The sequence below is a fragment of the Salvelinus fontinalis genome, chromosome 33 (genome assembly GCF_029448725.1).
Source record: "Salvelinus fontinalis isolate EN_2023a chromosome 33, ASM2944872v1, whole genome shotgun sequence".
In the NCBI taxonomy this organism is placed as follows: Eukaryota; Metazoa; Chordata; class Actinopteri; order Salmoniformes; family Salmonidae; genus Salvelinus; species Salvelinus fontinalis.
Window position 1 is genome coordinate 2,106,144 of NC_074697.1, and position 21,217 is coordinate 2,127,360.

Consider the following 21,217-nt stretch of genomic DNA (forward strand, 5'->3'; position numbering starts at 1 on the left):
GTTTGGTGACACTTTCAGGATCGTGGTCTCTCTGTTTGGTGTCACTTTCAGGATCGTGGCCTCTCTGTTTGGTGTCACTTTCAGGATCGTGGCCTCTCTGTTTGGTGACACTTTCAGGATCGTGGCCTCTCTGTTTGGTGACACTATCAGGATCGTGGTCTCTCTGTTTGGTGACACTTTCAGGATCGTGGTCTCTCTGTTTGGTGTCACTTTCAGGATCGTGGTCTCTCTGTTTGGTGACACTTTCAGGATCGTGGTCTCTGTTTGGTGACACTTTCAGGATCGTGGTCTCTGTTTGGTGACACTTTCAGGATCGTGGTCTCTCTGTTTGGTGACACTTACAGGATCGTGGTCTCTGTTTGGTGACACTTACTAGTCATATTGATGGATTACATATTGGTATTGTGTTATGCACATTCTCTTCACTTGTCCTCTGTTATCTTTCGTCTTACGCTGTTCTCTGGGATGGTGGAGAAGGATTTTAAGTGGTGGTCTGTCATGTAATCATTTTGAACCCACGTAAGTAACTCTGTGATGCAAAGGAAAGGGTGACATTTTCAAAACACAAAGTTTTCCCAAAGTAACCACAACATTTTGGGTCGACGGGCACTTCCAAAAGGAGTTTGGAATACTGCGTCTGGGTGATGGTAGCGTGTGAAAGTCCACAAAATATCTCTCACTCATTATGTCGTGACTAAATCTTTATTTTCTTTTTGTGGTGTTTTAGGGACAGAAAAATCACCCAAAGTATGAATTTATCCAATCTGTTTATATATTCTGCAAATCTTGACGTGGGTTCATTGATATAAGTACATGTGTTACTTACTTTTAAGTAAAGCAATATATTTTTTATACATTGTTTTATTTTACTATTGTAGAAGCTATAGACGAGGATAACCTACCATTTATTCGATTTTCAAATCAATATATTTCCACCATTTCCTAAATTCACTTTGTCCTAATAATCTTGATATTTATTATAATCTTGCTATTCCCTCATAGTATTCAATCCTCCTATCCTTTATGGGTTACTATGCCCATCCTGGTTTTAAATTGGATTTTTAAATGTTTTTTGTTTTCTTCTATTGTGTGTGTTCTGTTATTTCTTCACATATTGAATGAGATGATCCCAAACTGAAAGGTGCTGTTACAGTTTAAACCAGTGAACTAATTAACTAATAATGAATTAATAGTTGGACAAGGTGAACTGTATAATATAGTCAGTCGGGATGTTGTTGTTCCCACTGTCAGATGAGCTCACATGACACCTGGTGGTCATTACCCGTAACTGCAACGCTTAGCCTATTTTCTTAACTTTTTACTGAATTTATCTATGGGTCTATGGGTTCTGTCTACAGTGGTCTTATCAGAGAAAATGAGTCTATGGGTTCTGTCTACAGTGGTCTTATCAGAGAAAATGAGTCTATGGGTTCTGTCTGCAGTGGTCTTTGAGAAAATGGTAGTGGTTAACTAGCTAGTTGTCAATATATATATATGTTTGTTTTTTAGTTTTTAAGAATACTATGGGAGGGTGTCTTACATAAGAACTTTTATTTGATTGACTTGAACGAGGACTGCTAGGCTCGAAATATACGACTCGTTGTCATGAGTGATATCAATGTTTTATTTAAAAATGCAGTCAGATGCTTCCATCTTAATTTTACCTACATGGATATTACTTTCATGTCATGAATGACGTGATCAATTTCAAATGGTTTTATTATTTGACCCGTTGTCGTCACATAGTGATTACAGGGCATCAGACTTCTGACAGTGATCGTGTTTTAAGAAAGGTCTACCGACTGTCACGTTTGCTTCAGGACAAGCTCTCGTTAAATTATTAATCATTTTCTGTATGTAGTTTTTGTTTTTCTAGACCAAAGTGCAATTTTAACTGGGCGATTTGTTTTTTTATTTCCTACTAGGCCTATATTTGTGTTTGATATTTTTTCAATTTTAACTCTTTTGTTGGATTAAACATTTTAAATGTTTTAGGTGAAGAGATACTGGTGTGTCGTTCTACCAGAACCCTATTTTCTGTTACTTTGTTTGTAATTGTTTTGTGCATAATGTTTTTAGGAACAGTATTGGGTTGCGTCCCATATTGAACCCTATTCCAGAAGTAGTGCACTACTTAGCTACACACAATACCCCATAATGACAAAGCAAAAACAGGTTTTTAGACATTTTTGCTAATTTATTATAAATAAAAAACTGAAGTATTCAGACCCTTTACTCAGTAGTTTGTTGAAGCACCTTTTGGCAGCGATTACAGCCTGGAGTCTTCTTTGGTATGACGCTACAAGCTTGGCACACCTGTATTTGGGGAGTTTCTCCCATTCTTCTCTGCAGATCCTCTCAAGCTCTGTCAGGTTGGATGGGGAGCGTCGCTGCACAGCTATTTTTAGGTCTTTCCAGAGATGTTCGATCGTTCAAGTCCGGGCTCTGGCTGGGCCACTCAAGGACATTCTGAGACTTTTCCCGAAGCCACTCCTGCGTTGTCTTGGCTGTATGTTTAGGTCGTTGTCCTGTTGGAAGGTGAACCTTCGCCCCAGTCTGGGGTCCTGAGCGCTCTGGAGCAGGTTTTCATCAAGGATCTCTCTGTACTTTTCTCCGTTCATCTTTCCCTCGATCCTGACTAGTCTCCCGGTCCCTGCTGCTGAAACACAGCATGATGCTTCACCGTAAGGGATGGAGCCAGGTTTCCTCCAGACGTGGAGGAAACCTGGCCTGAAGGTTTACCGAGGTTTCCTTGGTATTCAGGCCAACGTGTTCAATCTTGGTTTCATCAGGTCTGAGAGTCCTTTAGGTGCCTTTTGGCAAACTCCAAGTGGGCTGTCGTGCCTTTTACAGAGGAGTGGTTTCCGTCCTAGTGCCTTAAAGGCCTGATTGGTGGAGTGCTGCAATTTACCACAGGTGGACTCCAATCAAGTTGTAGAAACATCTCATGGATGATAAATGGAAACAGGATGCACCTGAGCTCAATTTCGAGTCTCATAGCAAAGCGTCTGAATACTTATGTAAATAAGGTATTTCTGTTTTATTTTTTTATAAATGTGCAAAAATGTCTGAACCTGTTTTCACTTTTGTCATTATGAGGTTATTGTATGTAGATTGATGAATAACATATTCTATCCATTTGTAACGCAACAAAATGTGGGAAAAGAGAAGGTGTCTGAATACTTTCCCTGTATAGGGAATGAGGATCCATTTGACATGCGTCCTTTGTTTTTCCAGGTGGAGTGATTCATTTTACAGGTTCATTCTGTTGCGTTATGGCACCTTGCCCTGCTTGGCACGGACATAACTGTACTGACAACAACTAGTGCATGTGTACAGGGTTCATGTGGGGAAGAAAAAAACACCACTTGTTTTGAATTGATAATATATGAAATGGAAAAAAAAAGAAATCTGTCTTCTTGACTTTTTTTGGGGGGGGGGGGTTCAAAGTACACAATGTAGCTCAATGACAACTACTGTTTATAAACTTTTATAAGATAACAATCTAGTTGAAAGAATACCAGTTCCATTTTGGCACAGGACCAGAGGAGACATTAAGGATTTGCACATCACCCACCAACTCCGTACGTTACGTTGCCCCCAGAAGAAAGCCTACGTTGCAAATGGCACCCAACGAAACTGCAAGAAAGACAACCTAGAATACCACCGACTCTGTGACAGACATTGTATTACACCCGTCCTGTTCCAATGATAATGTATTACACCCGTCCTGTTCCAATGATAATGTATTATACCTGTCCTGTTCCAATGATAATGTATTATACCTGTCCTGTTCCAATGATAATGTAATATACCTGTCCTGTTCCAATGATAATGTATTATACCTGTCCTGTTCCAATGATAATGTATTATACCTGTCCTGTTCCAATGATAATGTATTATACCCGTCCTGTTCCAATGATAATGTATTATACCCGTCCTGTTCCAATGATAATGTATTATACCCGTCCTGTTCCAATGATAATGTATTATACCCGTCCTGTTCCAATGATAATGTATTATACCCGTCCTGTTCCAATGATAATGTATTATACCCGTCCTGTTCCAATGATAATGTATTATACCCGTCCTGTTCCAATGATAATGTATTATACCCGTCCTGTTCCAATGATAATGTATTATACCCGTCCTGTTCCAATGATAATGTATTATACTTGTCCTGTTCCAATGATAATGTATTATACCTGTCTTGTACCAACGATATTGTAATATACCTGTCTTGTACCAACGATATTGTAATATACCTGTCCTGTACAACGATATTGTAATATACCTGTCCTGTACCAACGATATTGTAATATACCTGTCCTATACCAACGATATTGTAATATACCTGTCCTGTACCAACGATATTGTAATATACCTGTCCTGTACCAACGATATTGTAATATACCTGTCCTGTACCAACGATAATGTAATATACCTGTCCTGTACCAACGATAATGTAATATACCTGTCCTGTACCAACGATATTGTAATACTCCTGTCCTGTACCAACGATATTGTAATATACCTGTCCTGTACCAACGATACCGAACTAACCTGTCCTATACCAACGATATTGTAATATACCTGTCCTATACCAACGATATTGTAATATACCTGTCCTATACCAACGATATTGTAATATACCTGTCCTATACCAACGATATTGTAATATACCTGTCCTGTACCAACGATATTGTAATATACCTGTCCTGTACCAACGATATTGTAATATACCTGTCCTGTACCAACGATACCGAACTAACCTGTCCTATACCAACGATATTGTCCTATACCAACGATATTGTAATATACCTGTCCTATACCAACGATATTGTAATATACCTGTCCTATACCAACGCTATTGTAATATACCTGTCCTATACCAACGATATTGTAATATACCTGTCCTGTACCAACGATATTGTAATATACCTGTCCTGTACCAACGATACCGAACTAACCTGTCCTATACCAACAATATTGTAATATACCGTGGGGAGAAGAAGTATTTGATACACTGCCGATTTTGCAGGTTTTCCTACTTACAAAGCATGTAGAGGTCTGTAATGTTTTATCATAGGTACACTTCAACTGTGAGAGACGGAATCTAAAACAAACCTCCAGAAAATCACATTGTATGATTTTTAAGTAATTAATTTGCATTTTATTGCGGTTAATGCGGTCTGAATATGCACACAAGTATAAACTGATTGACAAATGGAATATGCACACAAACATTGGACTAGTGTTAAATAGGCATATCGCAATTAAAGAGAATTTTAGCATGATATTTGATGTTTAAACATGCGTTTGAAGATGATTCACATCTAGAATGATAGAGATTGAGTAGGTGGACAGAAACACCTGCGGATATAACCTGTTAACCAGAATAAAGAATGAACATGTTGAGAGAGAAATCTCAAATACTGTTAGAAATGAGCAAAATGTACAACTAATAAGACATTATGTACATTATTTAATGAATGGAGCATCCATTATTCTTTTTGTTTCCTATACATTTCTCTTGCCATAGGTCTTCTGGAAGAATAGAACACTTGACCTGGTCATTGTCACCAAACACAAAAAACGTTTTTTTTCTCTCACCTATGACGTTTGGCCAATAAACCAAAAACCCCTTGTGCCATACTCTGTCAGTACTACTGTGACCATGTCACCAAGGTAATCCGAATTCTTAGCCTCTCATTGTGACTCCGGATCAGACCGTGCGCACCCTCCTCATTCCCGTTAACACAGATGTTTAAAACCTTTCAGCGACCTCAATCTACCAATAGCAAAAAACATCTCGAAATATATTAGACTTGTATTTATGAACTAATCTGTGCGGTTACAGAATCCCGAATCGGTAGTATACGGCAGTCACGGAAGGGTTCGCTGTGTCACTCACTGAGCTATAATAAGAACTGGGTCTGACTATTCCGCCTCTCTTCGTGTCACAGGTAACTCTTTGACGTAGCAACATAAATTGTCCCTGTACCATGCTGGCGACCAGGTATGCGGCTAAATTGAAGTAGCCCTATTTTCATCCTAGGTTTGCGGTAGCTACAGTAGTACATGAGCAAAACCCAAGTCGTTACCTGGACTTTAAATTGAGGATCTGGCCCAAAAACTATTTACTGATAATCAAGTGGAAGACCACACACATGAATAATACAGTATTATAACTGTAGCATACTGTCGACTACACGTGACTGTGTAGAGCTTCAACTGGAGCCAGTGACCAATCAGAGTATCAGAATCAATGACGTGTTTCCGAAGCGTCGATTTACCGATGTATGTGCAGACAGGAAGACGGAAAAACGACTTTATATCGGAGTTGTCTCGAGATGGCTATGCATTTTCATGACATCAGGCTAGTCAGCATATCATTTCTCCATTGAATACAGACGGTCGACGTAAACAACCCTCATCGAATATTCAGAACTGCATGACAATAATGAGATGCATCCACCAATCCAAAGAAAGGATAGGCGGGAGTTAGGTAGTCCGGTGAGTCGCTTTGTGGACAACGACTCCCATTGTTAGAGCGGAGAGATATATAACCTGTCAGTATAGCCATAATCTTTGATAAAAGTCCATTAACAAAGAAGTAGACCAGACCCAGCTGCTACTGCATTGATGTCTATAGGAGACACATCTAGTTAAGTAGACCGGAACTGACCTTTTTGTAAACGGCGAGTGACCCATCTTCATTTATCCACCATCTTTGGTGTTTTCAGAAGGATGCAGAGTATGTAAACAAACAACAATGGCAGCCGTAGGCCTGGTTCTATGCAGCCAGACGTTAGTTCTGCATAGTTATCAAGGTATATCAGACCCATATCCATCCATACAGAACACCTGTCGGCTCTGCGGACAAAATCTGCTCATCAAAGGGACATTACAGGCAACAAGAAGAATATTTGACAAGCCTAAAGCCTCAAAGGAAAAAAAGTTATGTGACAGATTCCTTGCCACCGGTTTAGTGCTAACTGATGCACCAGGGGTGAAGTCGGGCAGAATTTGTGCTAAGTGCTATCGACTATTTCTCAGGATAGAGGAATCTGTAAGCGTTTTAAAGAAATGGCAATCAGAGCATCAGACGAGCAATAAGAGGAAGCGTGAATTGGAACCGAGTCCGTCTGAAACAGACAGGGCTGCCAAGAAGACATCGTCTGAACCGGAGCCGAGAACATATGAAACAGACAAGGGAGCCAAGAAGAAATGTCCTCCCTATAAAAAGGTTCCCCCGAGGAGCAGTCTTGTCGAGGTAGTTATACTAACCAACTAGCCCAACATTGGACTGAAGGAGCCTTTACGTTACTCAATAGTCCAAGGACCTTACACATTATGATTAAAGGACGAATTGGCTTTGGAAGCCAAAACAGCCAAATACTCCCATCTAATCACGAATCGATTCTCATTTTCGGTACGATTCTAGAAACATAGATCCAAATAATTTCATATCAAAATAATTTCACAAATGCAAAATACACACTTAAATGAATAGCGTTTTAACAGTTGCAGCCGGCAGTATTTTACAGTGACAACATATTGTTGCGTCGGCCTCCATTTTACTCACAGGTGTTCAGAGACGCAGATAGCAAAATAGCTCAGGTAGTCGACTCTGTCTTCTGTTTGTTTTCAGTAAATAAGCGCTGTAACATGGAAATATGGCCGTGTGAGAACTCTAACTCTATACAGGTGTATCAATTTAACATTTTTTTGTGTTATAAAAAAACGTATTTCTCGCCGATATGAAAGATACGGTTATTTTAATGCTACCAAAACCGTACCGCAAGCGATGCGTGTTAATGTTAAGACCAAGGATAGTGGCTCTTAAAGCAACATCCATAACAACATGCATCACCTAGCCAACCACAAAACGCCCCTCCTCTCAAAACCACATGCATGTACTGTAGTATTCCTACCTTCTGTATTTTCATTATAATACTCTATTAGTCTATTAATTTCACACTATTTTGCAGGTTGTCATAACATACCCTAACCAATTGGATCCAAAGCTGAAAAAGAGAGTTGAGAAAGTTTCATCAGAATTTTCTGGAATGGTTGAAAACTTGGCAAAAGGCAAATTGACGACATTTGTCAGGTTAGCCTTGACGAATGAAACCATGTGTCAAGAAATCAGAACGCAGATGACACAGAAAATAGAAGCAGAGGTCAAGGCGTATGCAAGACCTTTAAATTACTTGACTTCTGCTGAACCTTGCATCTTGAGTAGTACCTCGTTGGAGAACATGAAGTGTTTTTCATACCAAGCGTTGGATGATGAGTTGTCCAGAAAGACACCATGGCTTTATACCACCATCAATACCGCAACAGGTGGTTCCACCATCCATAACTGTGTGGCTGCATCTGTGGCCCTGAGAGGTAGAAACCCCAGGCTTTCTGCACTGGCCTATGTCATCAACTCAACACTGACCCAAGGGGGAGTTAAGCCCATTTTCAAAAGACTCTCTAAGATGGGCATAACAACCACACACAGCAATGTCCTAAATAAGCAGAAAGAGATGAAGGCAGCTGGGTACAACATCAACATCAAATGCTGGAGGGAGGACTGTGAGCTGTTTTTCCAACACAGTGTCAGCGGTGAAGTCTGCCCACGACCACCTCCTACTGCTAAACCGACAGAGGAGACCGGAAGAGAGGAAGAGGAGGAGGAAGACAGGAGTCCAGTGGAGGATGAGTTTGAAATAGAGCTGGACTGGGGTCCGCTGGAGGAAGAGGGTGAAGGAGATGAGGAAGAGTGGAGTCCACTGTCAGAAGAGACAGAAAGAGAGGCGGACAGAGGATCTACAGTGCAGGGAGAGAGAAGAGAGGAGAAAGACAGGGGTTCCCTGCTAGGAGAGACAGAAAGAGATGAGGCCAGAGGATCTACAGTGCAGGAAGAGAGTGAAGGAAAGGAGGAAGACAGGGGTTCCCTGCTAGGAGAGACAGAAAGAGAGGAAGAGGGACATGCATCATCAGCACGACAAGGAAATGACAGACAGGAAGAGGACTCTGATTCAACAGTGGATTCAGAGTCTGAACACTTTGGATTAAACCTCACCTGTGAGAGTGATTAGAGAAGTAACCTAACAAAGAGTCTGTAGATTACAGATCTAGGCCTAGGGGCCAAGGCTACATCTCTGAACAACAAGGGACTAATCATAGGGGGCATCCCAAATGGAACCCTATTCCCTACATAGGGCACTACTTTAGACCAGAGCCCTATAGAACCCTATTCCCTACATAGGGCACTAATTTAGACCAGGGCCCAATAGAACCCTATTCCCTATATAGTGCACTACTTTTGACCAGGGACCTATAGAACCCTATTCCCTACATAGGGCACTACTTTAGACCAGGGACCTATAGAACCCTATTCCCTACATAGGGCACTACTTTAGACCAGGGACCTATAGAACCCTATTCCCTACATAGGGCACTACTTTAGACCAGGGTCCTATAGAACCCTATTCCCTACATAGTGCACTACTTTTGACCAGGACCATTTGGGACAGAATCATACAGTGAAATTACTCATGTTGAGGGGGTCAAGGTGTGAGGTCGACTGTTCCAGGTGTGTGTTGAGGGGGTCAAGGTGTGAGGGCTACTGTTCCAGGTGTGTGTAGTGAGGGGGTCAAGGTGTGAGGTCGACTGTTCCAGGTGTGTGTTGAGGGGTGAAGGTGTGTGTACAGTGTGTTTACAACCGTATTAAAGAGACCAGTTCCATTTAAATGTTCAATTCAAACTTTATTGTCCCAGCAGGGAGTATTTCATTGTGCAGCTAAGAGTACAAAGCTGCTCAACACAAACTTCCATTTGCTACTTCCCAAAATGGCACCCTATTCCCTAATATATTGCACTACTTACCCCATAGGGCCCTGGTCAAAGTAGTGCACTACTTACCCAATAGGGCTCTGGTCAAAAGTAGTGCACTACTTACCCAATAGGGCTCTGGTCAAAAGTAGTGCACTACTTACCCCATAGGGCTCTGGTCAAAAGTAGTGCACTACTTACCCAATAGGGCTCTGGTCAAAAGTAGTGCACTACTTACCCCATAGAGCCCTGGTCCAAAGTAGTGCACTATACAGGGAAGCCACTCATTGGGCCAAGATGGTCCAGACAATAAACAAAAAATAAATACAAATTACAATACCAATTCTTTTTTAAATGACCTTGAGTTTGCCTGAGATAGTAGATTCATAGGTTGTACAAATGTAAACTAGTGTCAATTCCGATATCACATGTACAGTTATCAGGTAAAGTGACTTGCTCTCCTCTCCTTCATCTGTAGCGATCTGAATTATTATTTTACAATGACGGCCTACCGGGGAACAGTGTGTTAACTGCCTTGTTCAGGGGGCAGAACGACAGATTTGTACCTTGTCAGCTGTGCGCCGCCCTATGGGGCTGTTTAGCCCATGTGTAACTCTGTGTTGTTGTTTGTGTCTCACTGCTTTGCTTTATCTTGGCCAGGTGGCAGTTGTAAATGAGAACTTGTTCTCAACTGGCCAACCTGGTTAAATAAAGGTGAAATAAAAATGGGGCATCTCCCTCTGACTGCAGATAATGCGAGACTGCTGGGTGGAACACTAGCCTTCCAGGTGCTGTCCTTCACGGATGGTGAGAATCCTGCATCTCAAATTACACTCTATTCCCTATATAGTGCACTGCTTTAAACCAGAGCCCTATTCCCTATATAGTGCACTACAGAGCCCTATTCCCTATATAGTGCACTACAGAGACCTATTCCCTATATAGTGCACTACAGAGCCCTATTCCCTAATAGTGCACTACAGAGACCTATTCCCTATATAGTGCACTACTTTAAACCAGAGCCCTATTCCCTATATAGTGCACTACTTTAGACCAGAGCCCTATTCCCTATATAGTGCCCCCATCGGGCTCTGGTCAGAAGGAATGCACTGAATGAATAGGGTGCCATTTGTGACGAAACCCTTGAATACAAAAATAAACCTACATCCAGTTTTCCATAGAGGGTTCTGTTCATGTCTGGGTTATGTTCAGGAAAGATACATGTTTTTCTTTTTTAAACAGAGGTCCTACCTGAAATTGTCCAATAAGAACACAGGTTTTTGTTTTGCTACATTGTGCTCTACTGAATATGACCCTGTTGCTGCGGTTACCACGACACTATCAATGATGTCACGGTCACACTCACATCTTTGGCCTGTAGCCCTCAGGGACAGGTCTGTGTACAGATAGCGTCTCCAGGTTGGGGTATGGTAAGGTGCCCGGGAAACATCCACTTTGTTATGTCCATGTTGTTAGAATTTCTTCTTAATTACTTATCTGGGTAAATAAAGGTTAGACGAACACAATATTTGGCCTGTTTTAATCATGATGGGCAGCCACCCATACAGCCTTGGAAATGATGGCAGACATTTTGTTTCTGTTGTTTATGAACACAAAAAAACTCAACAAATGTCTGCATCTCTCACAGCACGATGCCAAAAGCCCACACGTCCCTCTCTGTAAAGACAGATCCCACAACAGTACTATTTTCTGACTGGCCAGGTCACAGTGCACCTACCACCTGTAAGTACAGGTCAGAGATCAGAACTAATACATGTTCTTTAGCTGTGTGTATGGGTTACTGTCTGTAAGAAATGATCGTAGGTCACAATGCACCACCTGGAACACAGACCCCAGATCATTTACTGTCTGTCTAAGGTCAGGTCCCAGACCAGTAATGCCAGTGGCAGTTGGTGTCATAAGGAATGAGTGTGTGGAGGAGGAAACTGGGTTCCATTTTGGATCGGAGGTGTTCCATGGCCAGTGTGATGTGATAAGAGGTCATGGTGAGCAGGCTCTGTAGCTCAGGGTCAGGGGTCAGCTTGTCTCTGTGGGTCTGAAGGAAGCGCGAATGCACAGGACTCTGGGAGGACAACGCACGGGTCTCTGGGAGAACAACGCACGGGGCTCTGGGAGAACAACGCAGGACTCTGGGAAAACAACGCAGGACTCTGGGAAAACAACGCAGGACTCTGGGAGAACAACGCAGGACTCTGGGAGAACAACGCAGGACTCTGGGAGAACAACGCAGGACTCTGGGAGAACGACACAGGACTCTGGAAAACGACACAGGACTCTGGGAGAACAACACAGGACTCTGGGAGAACGACGCAGGACTCTGGGAGAACGACGCAGGACTCTGGGAGAACAACACAGGACTCTGGGAAAACAACACAGGACTCTGGGAAAACAACACAGGACTCTGGGAAAACAACACAGGACTCTGGGAGAACAACACAGGACTCTGGGAGAACGACGCAGGACTCTGGGAGAACGACGCAGGACTCTGGGAGAACAACACAGGACTCTGGGAAAACAACGCAGGACTCTGGGAGAACAACGCAGGACTCTGGGAGAACAACACAGGACTCTGGGAGAACAACGCAGGACTCTGGGAGAACGACACAGGACTCTGGGAGAACGACGCAGGACTCTGGGAGAACAACACAGGACTCTGGGAGAACAACACAGGACTCTGGGAGAACAACACAGGACTCTGGGAGAACAACACAGGACTCTGGGAGAACAACACAGGACTCTGGGAGAACAACACAGGACTCTGGGAGAACAACGCAGGACTCTGGGAGAACAACACAGGACTCTGGGAGAACGACACAGGACTCTGGAAAACTGACACAGGACTCTGGGAGAACAACACAGGACTCTGGGAGAACAACACAGGACTCTGGGAGAACGACGCAGGACTCTGGGAGAACGACGCAGGACTCTGGGAGAACGACGCAGGACTCTGGGAGAACGACACAGGACTCTGGGAAAACAACACAGGACTCTGGGAAAACAACACAGGACTCTGGGAGAACAACACAGGACTCTGGGAGAACAACACAGGACTCTGGGAGAACGACGCAGGACTCTGGGAGAACGACGCAGGACTCTGGGAGAACAACACAGGACTCTGGGAAAACAACGCAGGACTCTGGGAGAACAACGCAGGACTCTGGGAGATCAACGCAGGACTCTGGGAAAACAACACAGGACTCTGGGAGAACAACACAGGATTCTGGGAAAACAACACAGGACTCTGGGAAAACAACACAGGACTCTGGGAAAACAACACAGGACTCTGGGAGAACAACACAGGACTCTGGGAGAACGACACAGGACTCTGGGAGAACGACACAGGACTCTGGGAGAACGACGCAGGACTCTGGGAGAACGACGCAGGACTCTGGGAGAACAACGCAGGACTCTGGGAGAACGACACAGGACTCTGGGAGAACGACACAGGACTCTGGGAGAACAACACAGGACTCTGGGAAAACAACACAGGACTCTGGGAAAACAACACAGGACTCTGGGAAAACAACACAGGACTCTGGGAGAACAACACAGGACTCTGGGAGAACAACACAGGACTCTGGGAGAACAACACATAACACAGAATTCATGTTGTTGTAGTGTATGTTATATTCCTTATGGAGACTAATATAAATAATGCCGACTCCCAGAGTGGTAGATTATCACACAGTATTTGTTCTTATTTTGGTCATGGGAGGATGGTCAGTTTCTCATTTGCGTCTCAGGCTGAAAAAGTTTAAGAACCCCAAATGTAGGGAAAAGGCTGCCATTTGAGATGCAAACTTTGTGACCTTACCCCCACTAAAGCAGTGTCTCGTTTCAGTCTCAATAGATATTTAATCTCTGATCATTATGGGTATAAGATTATCAACTGCCTCAGAGGTTGAGGAGTGTACTGGTGGTAGCCTAGCCTAGCATTCCCTCTTTGGTGATCTGGGGGTAGCCTAGCATTCCCTCTTTGGTGGTAGCCTAGCGTTCCCTCTTTGGTGATCTGGGGGTAGCCTAGCATTCCCTCTTTGGTGGTAGCCTAGCATTCCCTCTTTGGTGATCTGGTGGTGATCTGGTGGTAGCCTAGCCTAGCGTACCCTCTTTGGTGATCTGGTGGTAGCCTAGCCTAGCGTACCCTCTTTGGTGATCTGGTGGTAGCCTAGCCTAGCGTACCCTCTTTGGTGATCTGGTGGTAGCCTAGCGTAGCCTCTTTGGTGATCTGGTGGTAGCCTCTTTGGTGATATGGTGGTAGCCTAGCCTAGCATACCCGCTGCTGATCTGGTGGTAGCCTAGCGTACCCTCTTTGGTGGTAGCCTAGCCTAGCATACCCTCTTTGGTGATCTGGTGGTAGCTCCTCAGGGCCCTCTCTCTCCCCAGCCTCTCTGCTCCTCAAGGCCCTGACCTCGGCCCACATTCCTCACTCCTCCCCAACTCACGGCTGTCCTACCTTATCTGTTGACTGAAACCAGACTGTGGCCCTTCTCCTCTCCATAGGATACCTGAGATGTAACAATAACCTGTTCTGACAGAATGTAAACATCCTACTCTCAGTAGATTTCCATACCCTCAGTTCTAATATGATATCATGAATAAGGATGTTTGGTTTACTTACTTCTTCAACTAGTCCTTCAACCATTACTTCTTCAACTAGTCCTGCTACAATTACTTCTTCAACTAGTCCTGCTACCATTACTTCTTCAACTAGTCCTGCTACCATTACTTCTTCAACTAGTCCTGCTACCATTACTTCTTCAACTAGTCCTGCTACCATTACTTCTTCAACTAGTTCTGCTACCATTACTTCTTCAACTAGTTCTGCTACCATTACTTCTTCAACTAATCCTGCTACCATTACTTCTTCAACTAATCTTGCTACCATTACTTCTTCAACTAGTCCTGCTACCATTACTTCTTCAACTAGTCCTGCTACCATTACTTCTTCAACTAGTCCTGCTACCATTACTTCTTCAACTAGTCCTGCTACCATTACTTCTTCAACTAGTTCTGCTACCATTACTTCTTCAACTAATCTTGCTACCATTACTTCTTAAACTAGTCCTGCTACCATTACTTCTTCAACTAGTCCTGCTACCATGACTTCTTCAACTAGTCCTGCTACCATTACTTCTTCAACTAGTCCTGCTACCATTACTTCTTCAACTAGTCCTGCTACCATTACTTCTTCAACTAGTCCTGCTACCATGACTTCTTCAACTAGTCCTGCTACCATTACTTCTTCAACTAGTCCTGCTACCATGACCTCTTCAACTAGTCCTGCTACCATGACTTCTTCAACTAGTCCTGCTACCATGACTTCTTCAACTAGTCCTGCTACCATTACTTCTTCAACTAGTCCTGCTACCATTACTTCTTCAACTAGTCCTTCTACCATTACTTATTCAACTAGTCCTGCTACCATTACTTCTTCAACTAGTCCTGCTACCATTACTTCTTCAACTAGTCCTGCTACCATTACTTCTTCAACTAGTTCTTCTACCATTACTTCTTCAACTAGTTTTGCTACCATTACTTATTCAACTAATCTTGCTACCATTACTTCTTCAACTAGTCCTGCTACCATTACTTCTTCAACTAGTCCTGCTACCATTACTTCTTCAACTAGTCCTGCTACCATTACTTCTTCAACTAGTCCTGCTACCATTACTTCTTCAACTAGTCCTGCTACCATTACTTCTTCAACTAGTCCTGCTACCATTACTTCTTCAACTAGTCCTGCTACCATTACTTCTTCAACTAGTCCTGCTACCATTACTTCTTCAACTAGTCCTGCTACCATTACTTCTTCAACTAGTCCTGCTACCATTACTTCTTCAACTAGTCCTGCTACCATTACTTCTTCAACTAGTCTTGCTACCATTACTTCTTCAACTAGTCCTGCTACCATTACTTCTTCAATGAGTCCGGCTACCATTACTTCTTCAACTAGTCCTGCTACCATTACTTCTCCAACTAGTCCGGCTACCATTACTTCTTCAACTAGTCCTGCTACCATTACTTCTTCAACTAGTCCTGCTACCATTACTTCTTCAACCAGTCCTGCTACCATTACTTCTTCAACTAGTCCTGCTACCATTACTTCTTCAACTAGTCCTGCTACCATTACTTCTTCAACTAGTCCTGCTACCATTACTTCTTCAACTAGTTCTGCTACCATTACTTCTTCAACTAGTCCTGCTACCATTACTTCTTCAACTAGTTCTGCTACCATTACTTCTTCAACTCCACTCCTTTCTTCCACTCTTTTCACTGTCTCCAGAGAGGAGACATGCTGGACAGTCCTTATTCTAACCACCTCCAGAGAGGAGACATACTGGACAGTCCTTATTCTAACCACCTCCAGAGAGGAGACATGCTGGACAGTCCTTATTCTAACCACCTCCAGAGAGGAGACATGCTGGACAGTCCTTATTCTAACCACCTCCAGAGAGGAGACATGCTGGACAGTCCTTATTCTAACCACCTCCAGAGAGGAGACATGCTGGACAGTCCTTATTCTAACCACCTCCAGAGAGGAGACATACTGCACAATTAATAGGACACGGCACACACAGCCTAGCCTAGATCAGCTGGTGAACTGCAGGGGGAGCAGGAAATGGGGTGTGGGCAGACAAGCAGATACATCTCGCTTGGTTAGCTAACCAGTCACCACCAGCCTTCTAGTTAGATACCCCTTTTGACTGGTTAAGAAACGCAAGCTGTTTTACTAAACTAAAAAAAACAATAGCAACATTAAGTTTCAATAGTAAAACAACAGTCTGCTATGTTTTTTACATCCTTGACTATTAAAACGCTGTTGAATTTGTATCAATTCAATTCAAGGGGCTTTATTGGCATGGGAAACATGTGTTAACATTGCCAAAGCAAGTGAGGTAGACAATACACAAAAGTGAAACAAACAATACAAATTAACAGTAAACATTACACATACAGAAGTTTCAAAACAATAAAGACATTACAAATGTCATATTATATATATACAGTGTTGTAACAATGTACAAATCGCTCAACCCTTTGCACTTTTCTCCTTAGGTTCTGTAGCCAATGTAGTAGCCAAGTCTTCCTCTTTTCCTCAGAGATAACATCTTCATTCTATCCCTAACCATTCATAAGATATCACCCATAATATTTTTTAAATGTAATTAGTCAAGTACTAATTCTTATTGACAATGATGACCTACCGGGGAACAGTGGGTTAAACTGCCTTGTTCAGGGACAGAACAACAGATTTTTTTTACCTTGTCAGTTTAGGTATTTGATCTAGCAACCTTTTGGTTACTGGCACAAACGCTCTAACCACTAGGCTACCTGCCACCCACACCAGTGATATGTTCTTCTACAAGTTTAGATAGCTGGCTAGATAAACTACCAATCAAAACATTTCTAGCTGACATGGCTAATTGAGTGACTGACATAAAAGGAAAAACTGCTGATGTTAAAAAATAAAACTTGAAATTTCACCTGGTATATTCTATTATTCTTACTCTCAATACTAAATTGAGATCCCGACTGAGTTCCAAAAATAACTGCCTATGGCTGGAGCCGGCCCTGAGTGGCCAGCAGCCTGGGAGAGAAAGGTGCAACTGCAGCCCGCAATTCGGGGCGTTCCTGTATGTGGGCGTTCCTGCATCTGCAGGAACCTCTCTTTATACTTCTATTGGTCAAGGACAGGTGGGAGGCGGGGCCGCTCCAGAACAGTAGGTGACAGCAAAGCACCGTGACGTTGGATGCCAACCCCCCGATTAACCCCACAGATGAAGAAGAGGCACAACGTTAGCTAACTATAGCTAGTACACACCGGTAGAAAAGATTTGTATATCTAACCCTGAAGTGTCCTTCGCCCACGTCTGTCAGGCGCTGTTTTTCACTGTTTTCCCTCAGTTCTGTTAACGACGGCGAAGGCAGGTGTCGCCCCCGCCTCCTGGCAACACTGGTAGACAGTTTCCTTCACCCCCCGCCTTTTGGGCACTGTTTTCCCTCAGTTCTGTTAACGACGGTGAGGGCAGGTGCTTGGCAAGCGGGAGCAAAGGACAATGTCTAACCGGCACATGCTAACTAGCGAAGAGAACTCCGGCACATGCTAACTAGCGAAGAGAACTCCCGGCACATGCTAACTAGCGAAGAGAACTCCCGGCACATGCTAACTAGCGAAGAGAACTCCCGGCACATGCTAACTAGCGAAGAGAACTCCCGGCACATGCTAACTAGCGAAGAGAACTCCGGCACATGCTAACTAGCGAAGAGAACTCCGGCACATGCTAACTAGCGGAGAGAACTCCCGGCACATGCTAACTAGCGAAGAGAACTCCGGCACATGCTAACTAGCGAAGAGAACTCCGGCACATGCTAACTAGCGGAGAGAACTCCGGCACATGCTAACTAGCGGAGAGAACTCCGGCACATGCTAACTAGCGGAGAGAACTCCGGCACATGCTAACTAGCGGAGAGAACACCCGGCACATGGGAGGACGGGAAAGAAACAACTCAGATAATACTTTTATTTCCCTTTTTGACCCACATTCATGATGATGTCATGCTAGAGAGGTGATGTTCATGAAGGAACCAATGGGATGCTGGAGGGGTGGCGTGTGGGGTTGATGAAGGAATGACGAATTGTGGGCTGCAGTTGCACACTATTGGCCTGGGAGACGGCGGAGGCATTCCTGGGAGAACGGGGGGAGTCATTCCTGAGAGGACGGGGGGAGGCATTCCTGGGAGGACGGGGGGAGGCATTCCTGGGAGTACAGGGGAGTCATTCCTGGGAGGACGGGGGAGGCATTCCTGGGAGGACGGGGGGAGTCATTCCTGAGAGGACGGGGGAGGCATTCCTGGGAGGACGGTGGGAGGCATTCCTGGGAGGACGGGGGAGGCATTCCTGGGAGGACAAGGGAGTCATTCCTGGGAGGACAGGGGAGTCATTCCTGAGAGGACGGGGGGGGCATTCCTGGGAGGACGGGGGGAGGCATTCCTGGGAGGACGGGGGAGTCATTCCTGGGAATACGGGGGGAGGCATTCCTGGGAGGACGGGGGAGGCATTCCTGAGAGGACGGGGGGAGGCAATCCTGGGAGGACGGGGGGAGGCATTCCTGGGAGGACGGGGGGAGTCATTCCTGGGAGGACGGGGGAGGCATTCCTGGGAGGACGGGGGGAGTCATTCCTGGGAGGACGGTGGGAGGCATTCCTGGGAGGACGGGGGGAGTTATTCCTGGGAGGACGGGGGGAGTTATTCCTGGGAGGACAGGGGGAGGCATTCCTGGGAGGACGGGGGAGTCATTCCTGGGAGGACGGGGAGGCATTCCTGGGAGGACGGGGGAGGCATTCCTGGGAGGACGGGGGGAGGCATTTTTGGGAGGACGGGGGGAGGCATTCCTGGGAGGACGGGGGAGGCATTCCTGGGAGGACGGGGGGAGGCATTTTTGGGAGGACGGGGGGAGGCATTCCTGGGAGGACGGGGGGAGTTATTCCTGGGAGGACGGGGGGAGTTATTCCTGGGAGGACGGGGGGAGTCATTCCTGGGAGGACGGGGGGAGTCATTCCTGCAGGATGGGACCTGTGTACTTTAGATACAACAGACACGCTCAGTAGTAACTGATTTTAGATTCTGTCAGTAGGGGGCGATCTAACCAGAACAATAACGCTGTGTCACACCCTGATCTGGTTCACCTGTCCTCGTTATTGTCTCCACCCCCTCCAGGTGTCGCTTGTTTTTCCCAGGGTGTATTTATCCCTGTGTTTCCTGTCTCTCTGGGCCAGTTTGTCTTGTATGTCCAAGCCTACCAGCAGTTTTCCCCGGTTTCCTGTTTTGCCGTTTCTCCTTTTGCTAGTCCTCCCGGTTCTGACCCTTGCTTGTTTTCTGGACTCCATGCCCACCTGCCTGACCATTCTGCCTGCCCTGACCTCGAGCCTGCCTGCCCTTAGGTACCTCCTGGACTCTGAACTGGTTGTGACCATTTGCCTGTCCACAACCATTCTCTTGCCTACTACTTTTGGATTTATGAAACATCTTCAACTCCAACCATCTGCCTCCTGTGTCTGCATCTGGGTCTTGTGTCACGATAACAATGTATCCGTGTATATGCCATCGAGATATTAGCAAAGATACCTCCAAAATGTTTAGGTCGACATTCATTCCAAAATTAATTAGAATCAATTCCGATTAAACACATTGATATTGTGATTTTAAGCTAGATATTCATACAATTATATTTTTTTAATGTTTTAAACAGAATTAAAGAGTTTTTGCTACCAAATATGATGAAAATGTTCTGCCAATTTAGGCAAAAAAAGAGCACGTAAACCTATTAAAAATGGCCCATGTGGATGTGACAGGCTCTGCATGCCCTTTATAATCCATAGGATTAAGTGAAATTGTTTAAAAATCCTTGCAATTTAACCTAAAAAGGAGACTGCTTTGCTTCCCAAGCTCTCTCCTCTTGAGACAGAGAGAGAGGTGGTGCTCAGTTGTGATGTTCTACCTCACTTCTGCACGCTTTTTACGCGCACGGTGGGAAGCTAATTAAAGTGGATATCTGACTCCTTCATCCTCGCAGGGGGTCAAACGTCAGAGTAACGTTTAAAACGCAGATATCCTCCATGTGCATGACGGTGTGATTCATTTCACTTGAGTTGTTGGGTTAAAGCACTCAGTCTTGAAGTCACTCTGCACCATGACGAACTCATGAGGGTTTAGTGTACAGTGGATTCTTTGGAAAGCAATCTCCCCCCATTCTGGAAAAGAAAGGTTTCAAACGCACATTTTCAAAACTCAACGAAAGCCCTACAAGAAGTAGCACTTTTGAACTCTGTCGAGATGGCAATGGCATCGCTCCCGTGCGCTCTGTGCATAATATGGATATGTCTGATCTGTCATTCGACGGGAACGAGATTTATTTACCAGTTTCCCGGTGTAACTGTTCAACGTGTCAACTCGGAGCGGAGCGCGAGAACCGGTTCACCACTCAGCGGATCAAACACCCAGCCCAGGTGAGCGCGTTATTACGGACGGAGAGGATCTTTTGCGGGGATGGTCAGGGTTAGCCAAGTAACATCATTTATTTACAATGTCACCATAGGAAGAGGGATGTCAAAATGTTTGACTATTGATGATCAGCCCTACGCGGGAAATGGGCAAGAGGTGACGCGTTCTATTATTGAATGATCGACATCTCTTATAGTGGGTAAAGAGATAGATTAATGGGTTAAGGGAGAAGGTTTTGGAGTGTTTGAGAACCTTACTAAAAGGGTAGTAGTCAGTGGGACCTGTGATATATGTTTAAGATAACAAATCCCATATGTTTTTCCGAGCCACCGTGCTTCTACACCTGCATTGCTTGCTGTTTGGGGG

General features: G+C 44.4%; 3 protein-coding genes across 8 annotated transcripts in view; all 3 read left to right on the forward strand.

The window, feature by feature from the left end:
- Nucleotides 1-6,288: 6,288 nt before the first annotated feature.
- On the forward strand, nucleotides 6,289-11,350 carry LOC129831631 (uncharacterized). Of its 3 annotated transcripts, XR_008755759.1 has the most exons (3): nucleotides 6,289-7,276; nucleotides 7,995-9,568; nucleotides 9,611-11,350. XR_008755759.1 is itself a non-coding variant. In XM_055894972.1 (2 exons), exons 1-2 carry the CDS (start codon nucleotides 6,776-6,778, stop codon nucleotides 9,090-9,092), a joined length of 1,599 nt encoding a protein of 532 aa, XP_055750947.1. In that variant the 5' UTR covers nucleotides 6,289-6,775; the 3' UTR covers nucleotides 9,093-11,350. The 3 variants fall into 3 exon arrangements, 2 of the variants coding, with proteins under 2 accessions (XP_055750947.1, XP_055750948.1); XM_055894972.1 differs by having other exon boundaries at nucleotides 7,995-11,350; XM_055894973.1 differs by lacking the exon at nucleotides 6,289-7,276 and adding an exon at nucleotides 7,283-7,435 and having other exon boundaries at nucleotides 7,995-11,350.
- Nucleotides 11,351-13,639: 2,289 nt separating this feature from the next.
- LOC129831632 (uncharacterized) lies at nucleotides 13,640-17,333 on the forward strand. The gene has a single exon (XM_055894974.1). It carries the CDS (start codon nucleotides 14,949-14,951, stop codon nucleotides 16,512-16,514), a length of 1,566 nt encoding a protein of 521 aa, XP_055750949.1. The 5' UTR covers nucleotides 13,640-14,948; the 3' UTR covers nucleotides 16,515-17,333.
- A 2,073-nt stretch (nucleotides 17,334-19,406) lies between these two features.
- LOC129831633 (collagen alpha-1(XXVI) chain-like) overlaps nucleotides 19,407-21,217 on the forward strand; it is a 68,559-nt gene continuing 66,748 nt past the window's right edge. For 2 of the 4 annotated variants that reach the window (XM_055894977.1, XM_055894978.1), the window contains exon 1: nucleotides 19,407-20,856. In XM_055894977.1, the coding sequence (XP_055750952.1) occupies nucleotides 20,684-20,856 (173 nt within the window). In that variant the 5' untranslated portion in view covers nucleotides 19,407-20,683. The remainder of the gene's footprint in view (nucleotides 20,857-21,217) is intronic. The other 2 variants (XM_055894975.1, XM_055894976.1) reach the window with 1 other exon arrangement.

Coding starts and splice junctions, on each gene's coding strand:
- LOC129831632 (XM_055894974.1), top strand. CDS start 14,949: ATGACTTCTTCAACTAGTCCTGCTACCATTACTTCTTCAACTAGTCCT.
- LOC129831631 (XM_055894972.1), top strand. CDS start 6,776: ATGGCAGCCGTAGGCCTGGTTCTATGCAGCCAGACGTTAGTTCTGCAT. Junction 7,277..7,994: donor CGAGGAGCAGTCTTGTCGAG/GTAGTTATACTA, acceptor ACTATTTTGCAG/GTTGTCATAACATACCCTAA.